Consider the following 7,466-nt stretch of genomic DNA (forward strand, 5'->3'; position numbering starts at 1 on the left):
ACATCAAGTTGTGTAAAGGGACAGAAGTCTATGGGTAGGGAGCAGGGGCGCAGTCAGCGGGGAGTCAGGGGTTACATGGGTCGTAACCCCACCTTTGGAATCGTTTTTTTTTTAATAGTGTTACGTTTGCTTACAATAATTTTATTCTTTGCGTTATCACTTTCGCGCAACGTCCGACTCATTAATCATGTTTGCGATTCGTTATCGCTGTTACGCTGCAGTGGAGCTATCTGCCAGCGGGGGGTCACGAACGTCACAATCTTCACTAAACATTTTTAAATACAATTGTACTACCTTTCACTTGACACAAATAGCACACTATTGCCGTCAAAACTATTCCACAAGCGCGCTCTCGCTTCGCCACATTCAACGCATCCATACTTTTAAACACATACGTTATCGTTGGTTATCGCTAATTACGAAGTTTAGTTATGTAGTGCATCTTTAACAAGCGATGGTACCAGGTTCATAGGCAAATAACAGACAAAATGAATTATTGGAAATGTATGGTTCATTAACAAAAGATTGCCAAATGTGGCAGCATCGAAAAAAAGTGTCATAAAATAATATTCAATCTTCGAAAACAAAGCATTGCAAAATAATGTTCAATCTTCGAGTAAAAAGTATCGCAAAATAATGTTCAATCTTCGAGAAAAAAAGTATTACAGAATAATGTTCAATCTTCGAGTAAAAAGTATCGCAAAATAATGTTCAATCTTCGAGAAAAAAAATATTACAGAATAATGTTCAATCTTCGAGTAAAAAGTATCGCAAAATAATGTTCAATCTTCGAGTAAAAAGTATCGCAAAATAATGTTCAATCTTCGAGTAAAAAGTATCGCAAAATAATGTTCAATCTTCGAGAAAAAAAATATTACAGAATAATGTTCAATCTTCGAGTAAAAAGTATCGCAAAATAATGTTCAATCTTCGAGTAAAAAGTATCGCAAAATAATGTTCAATCTTCGAGTAAAAAGTATCGCAAAATAATGTTCAATCTTCGAGAAAAAAAATATTACAGAATAATGTTCAATCTTCGAGTAAAAAGTATCGCAAAATATTGTTCAATCTTCGGGAAAAAAAATGTTACAGAATAATGTTCAATCTTCGGGAAAAAAAAGGTTACAGAATAATGTTCAATCTTCGAGATTATTAATTATCGCTGAAAGTAAGAAGCGCTATGCGCAGAATGCAGCTATCACGGGCGCGGGATTTCAAATTCGCGACGATTTCACTTTCAGTAATATAGGTTTAGACTCGACGCATTGCAATAAAAATTAGAATGTATTAACAGTTAATTGCAACAAGCAAGAGTTTTACATTGAAAGACGTTCTCAATCAGTACGATACATGATCTTGTTTTTAAATGATTGTAATCGTTTTATGAAGTTATAAATACGGGAACATCAAATATATTTATTTTGGAAATGGATTGATATTTCGTGACGCACTCAAAAATAGTTTATGAACCATTTGCATTTGGCAAATATCATTAATTTATGCTATTTCTTAATGTTTCATGATCGCTAATATTTCATTCTATTCTTATTTTACATTTTTGCGTTATTTCAATTGAAATCATGTGTGGCATTTTATTTAACTGTTGACAATGGGGTAATAATCGGCGATTACTAAAAGGTTGAAATGGGACATGCCAAAACAAAATAAACGAATTGACGCCTGTCAAAGGGGGCAGGATCTGGCGACAAAGAGCCACATGTGGCGGTGTTTCTCTATCATTGGCATTTTCGGCATCACTTTGAAACTCTAAAACGCAAGGACACCCCGCGGAGTGAAGACTTTCGCGTAGGTAAATATTTGAATTACGATTGCTGAATAAGCGAAAAAAACAAATGCTTATTTTCTTGCTTAAAACAACGATAAACCAATTTAACCCTGTTGCCAAAAATAATAGCATGCAATATTAACAAACTGGTAATAATATGTTGATAAATCGCCGCTAAAAGTAGAGAAGCGTTATGTGCAAACATCACAGGAATTTAAATTCGCGACGAATTCACTTTCAGTAATATAGTTAACGGCGCATTGAAATGAAAAGTTGATTATTCTTGGAACACTAATAATTATTCTTGGAACGAGCGCTTCGACCAAAGGACGAACTAATTTGAGGAAATGATGAAACATATATTTTTTATTTTAAACATCTCAACCTTTCATTGAAATAATTTGGTAAATAAAGCCTAAAACTTTAATTTCAAAAATTCAAACATTCTCCTTCTTGGTTTAAAGCCCTCGATAGACTTTCTATAATGGTTAATCTAATTATATCAGTGGTTCCCAAACAGCGTAACTTTTTAAGACCCGCCGAATTCAATTGGAATAGTTTAACACTCTATGGCTATACCTTTTTGCGTTCTGGATCCCACCAATTGTTACGCCATTATCACAGCTTAAGCACGTGCTATTCGTAACAATTCAATTGTACCGATATTATAATAATACGTACCGGTGCCTTTCGATTTGTTGTTTTAGAAATTTGAAGAAAATTTTATTTGTTAATATTTCTGCTCTGTTTATTCAATTATTCACGGCCTGCTTGATGTCTATTGAATATCATCGACTTCGATTTTCAAACTGTCGAAGGGGGAATCCGACCACAAATATTTTACCAAGTTTATCAGCTTGAGATATTTATCTCATATTTTTCGATGTCGGTAATTGTATCAGTATCGACTGTTTTAAAAAGCGCGAAAAACAAAAATATTTTTGACTTTTACACATATCTAACGTTCCATCCAAGAGCGTGGTCAACCCAAAACTTAGGGGAGTGGGGCTATTTTGTTTTTTATAATGACGAAATACGCCGCTGTCTGCAGACTTTCTTTCGGCTATGGTTTCATCAAAGTATTTTGACAAATATGGCTTTAAACTTTGATGAGGAAAGCAGCTCAAACGGCACCTTTTCTTAGTTTTATCTTTTCAAATTCCAACATTCGTCTTTTGTCTTGAAACTTTCGATTAGTTGTTTTAGGAACGTTAAATTTCAAAAACATTGGTTTATAACTTCTGCTCTGTTTATTCAATATTTTACAGTCTGCTTGATGTGTATTGAAACATCGACTCACGTACCTGACAATATGTAAAAACAATTCTCGTTTTTATTCAAGACGTCAAGGGGGATTACGACCACAAATATTTTACCAAGTTTATCAGCATACGAGACTTTTATCTCGTATTTATTTTGTCGGAAATTGTTCGCTTTATTTTCATGGGTTCCAAAATCAACCTCGAGTTTTATTGATATTTTGAAAACGATTGACGGAATACTCAACTCATTTCACGTTTTAACAGGAATGATAAAAGCAATAGAAAAACACCAGAAGTCGTCTGCAAGCAATGTGGCCGTGCGCGAAATAATGGAGGTGCGACGTTTAACTGGATTTCTCCACAGCCATACGCCTCATATACTTAGGCTTACAATGCAAATCGTACATTCATCTTTTATAGTATTTTTCTCACGTACGAAATCAGTGGCGTCATGATTATTGATGGCAACATTATTTTAATAGCTTTATCATATATTTCTTTAATGAATCCGTTGGCATCTTGAGAACCTACATATGAATAGATTTTTAGTGCGTTTGTAATATTATTTAACGTTTCTGAATTGGATCTAAATCTGTGTGTCGAATTTAGTCAAAAAAAAATTTGTTTATTACCCTGAGAATTCTATATCTAATATTATTATACTATATAATATTTGGTATATACCCATCCCGGATGAAAAACGCTGGGCTAGATAAACTTACTGACGACTAAAATAGATTATTTCTTGAGGTCATATCCACATATTTCGTAATTAATTATCAAAACATCAAGCACTTTTCCAGTTTCTACGCTTAAGCTTGGTTTTTAGACGACGAACAAAATATATATAATCTCAATTGCCTTTATCGTCAATAACAAACTTCTTTTATCTACTTCTAGGCTGGGCATTTCGAATCGAATATTCGAATCCAATATCCCAATTTTGGCATTTGACTCTTTTCTGTACTGAGTTATTGGTGAAAACGTGTTTTTTATTGTATGTAAACGCTCAGCAATTTGTCTGGGTTATGTATTGTATGTTTTCAGTAATTCATGTGTCTGGGGGACCCAATACGACTCCAGATTCGATTCAAATCGAAAAAAATTTTCGATTCGATTCTGAAATCCTCGGGTATTCGAAAATGCTCAGCCCTATTTACTTCTACATTTTAAACAAGTCACACTCGGAACATTTTTGTTTTAGTACACGCGCCTCTGGGATATGCAATCCGACATTCTAATTCAAGTCCACAGATAAGCTTTTTGATTCCAATTTTTATGACAAAAACGTGATGTGCGATAGACGGAAGAGGTTCATGATGGCAGTGTTCTTGATGTCTCCCCTTCTCTGTTCTAAGTTGCAATACCTGTGATTACAGTTCATAATCTCGGCAAACATCTGCTACGGATACACGTCAGGTCGAATTAGTTTATTGCTGCAGCCTAATAAAATAGTGAAACAATGACCAATATAACTCATCCTAACGTAACTTTTGATATACAGTATTGAGATATAGGATAAAATAAAACTTAAATTAGCGGCGGGCAATATCAGAACGCAATATATGATAACTGTTAAAATAGTTTATTCATCGGTAAGCATCTAATTAGTTTACTATACTGGTAACGCTAAGATTAAAATAAAAAGGCGGGACAGTAATTAAATCTAACTTACCCTACACTAAGGTAAAAAGCATTAAGATATAGAATTAATGAAAAGAATCAAAAATGTTAGTGGCAATATCAGAATAGTACCCTACTTTCTACAAATTACTCGCAAACGTATACAAGATAACTTTGATTACAATTCATATTCTCGGCAAAACTCTGCTACGAATATACGTTAGGTCGGCTTAGTTCATCGCTGCAACTTTTCGCTCTAAGTTAAACTAATGTGAACAGTATTAAAATATTGAATAAAAAAAGGGATTAGAAATATTAGTGCCAATATCAGAATAGTAACCTGCTCGTTTCTACAAATTACTTGCAATCTTATGTAAGGTAACTGTGATTACAGTTCATATTCTCCCCATAACTCTGGCACAAATATACGTTAGCTATGGTTAGTTTATCGATGCAACTTTTTGCTGAGATTAAAATTGAAAAAGTGAGACAATCAACGACTTAGCTGCGATACCTGTTAATTACAGTTCGCTAAGATTAAAATAAAAAGGCGGGGTATTAACCAATCTTGTCAACCAAACCCACGGTTAACTTACACTGAACACTATTTTACGAGTTTGTTTAAAATTCATCGCCACATATTTTGAGCACTCAATTCAATATCAAAACACGAATGGATAAAGTTTTAAAAAAATTTTACTACTATAACGAGACATCGAAATTAAGTATTTAAATTTTTGAAAAAAATGTTTCAAGCATTATTACAATTCGCTAAATTCACTGAAACTTTTCTAAATTTATTACTTTTATTTTACGAGTTAGAAGCTTTGAGCAAAGCTCGACACAAGTAGCCAATGATTTCCAAGGAATCCATTTTTGAAAAACCGGAATCCTTTTGGTTCGGCATTACCTTCCCAATTTATTCCATCTTGTGTGAGTGAGGTGGTGAACATAGAATCTGAACACAAGATTTGTTCTCGAAGCAAAAATAGGATAAAATTTCTCAGATTTATTTTTTAATTCGCTTCTTACAGAGACCTCGAACTTGATTAGTTAGAAATGTAGATATACAGGGTCCCTTAACAATTTCAATTTCGTTATGAAGTCAGTTCTCAATATATCTTAACTAGATTTGTTGTTTTTTTAATCAGTAATTGTTTAAGTATTTTTACTTCATTTAATACATCTGTGAGAACCAAAACAGTAATATGGCATCGATAAGTTTATTTTACAATTTTAAAATTTTTTAAGACATCATGGTCCTCCTATATGTCACAATTATTGTAACAACACGATGCTCTGTTCCCATTTTGACTGTGGACAAGAGTTATTTTAAAACTGCGTGCGTGACTATAGTCTCATCGGAAAAGCTGTATTGATGAATGATATTGAACTTTTTAATAAATAGTCCAATTTATCATGAATACTGGTTATTAAAAATGTCGCTAAAATATGTACACTGGTACACATGTACACTGGTTATGCGCAAGATTATACAATTGAAATAATCGATATAAGGCGTTTTATACTACTATCGCATTAGATCTATCTAAAAGCTGGTACTGCAGAAAATAGAATCCAAGTAACTTGAAACATACCGGTACCGGTATCGACCACTTGCGGGGGGGTAAACTCTCCTGGACTGCGAATATCCTTTAGAATCTAATTTTAGCCCGCGGTCAATCAACTTTTGGAACCACTGCTACAAACTTTGGAATATTATTTGTTTCGAGTAATATAACTCTAGTAATAATAATTTCATTTATTTTCAGCATTTTAAATTTCTAAATTCTTTCTCTGTGAAGGCTTTGTAAAAGCGACTACTTATATCCAACGATATATGAGAAACTATTATACTTAGCACTGCCTAGCCAATTTGTTACACTCTAGACGCGCCCATCAAGAACTGGGGGTTCGTGGGCTTTGTGATGAAATTTCTGACGGTATATATGAGCCCCATTTTGCTTTTTTATGTATTCATATTTTCTAGTTAGTTAGTCACGTGTTTCGAATTTGTATATTTCAAGTAATTGTTATACAGCAATGGTCGCTCTAATACTGAACCTTTTTCAAACAAATATCATCTGCTAAAAGGATTAAACCTCGAACAATCACAGCAGCCTTTTTTGGCTTTTTCCAATTCGCTGATTTAAGAAATAAGTGGAACTTTAAAAATAATTTATTTGATTTATTTAATTTGGTTTTCCTACGAATTTTCGAATATTATGTTTATCCAGTGTTGTCCCGGTAATATTCAATTCAGAAATATGCAAAAAATATTTGCACTCACATTTTCTTCAACTCGGTGCAATCGGCTGCTCTCTTTATTATTTCGTCATCACTGGTGACGTCACTCCAAGGAAAGGTGGTCAAATTATTTTCCCTCAGCTTTTTAATTCCATTTAGATCTCCGTTTAAAATAATCCTGCATTCATCGCTCACAATATTTTTCTTGGGTACAATATCTATGGCGTCATCATGTTCTATGATGCCATCAATTCCAATACCGTCATTACCTTTTTCTTTAATAAATCCATTTCTATGTTGCGCATCTATATTTGGATATGTCCTAAGTGCTTTTATAACATTTGTTTGTTTTTCCAACTTTTTTGAATCAGTGATGACGTCATCATGAGTGACGTAATGAACTTTGGGCTTCAACTGCAGAAGTATATTTCCAACCATTAAAAAAACGAGTAAACAGGCCAAAGCTTTGATGCTCAGTGATTTCATATTTATTCCTAATATGTAAAATTAAGTTCTAACCATCACTTTAATTAGTTAATATTTCTTAA

At 33.4% G+C, this 7,466-nt stretch overlaps 1 protein-coding gene across 1 annotated transcript; it reads right to left on the reverse strand.

Annotated features, from left to right (window-relative positions):
- Positions 1-3,623: 3,623 nt before the first annotated feature.
- On the reverse strand, positions 3,624-7,466 carry LOC144430698 (uncharacterized). The gene is made up of 2 exons (XM_078118737.1): positions 6,962-7,466; positions 3,624-5,629 (listed from the first exon to the last, which is right to left on the reverse strand). Exons 1-2 carry the CDS (start codon positions 7,402-7,404, stop codon positions 5,578-5,580), a joined length of 495 nt encoding a protein of 164 aa, XP_077974863.1. The 5' UTR covers positions 7,405-7,466; the 3' UTR covers positions 3,624-5,577.

Source organism: Styela clava, chromosome 12 (genome assembly GCF_964204865.1).
Source record: "Styela clava chromosome 12, kaStyClav1.hap1.2, whole genome shotgun sequence".
Lineage (NCBI taxonomy): Eukaryota > Metazoa > Chordata > Ascidiacea > Stolidobranchia > Styelidae > Styela > Styela clava.

Coding starts and splice junctions, on each gene's coding strand:
- LOC144430698 (XM_078118737.1), bottom strand. CDS start 7,404: ATGAAATCACTGAGCATCAAAGCTTTGGCCTGTTTACTCGTTTTTTTA. Junction 5,630..6,961: donor TGCACCGAGTTGAAGAAAAT/GTGAGTGCAAAT, acceptor TCTTGTGTTCAG/ATTCTATGTTCACCACCTCA.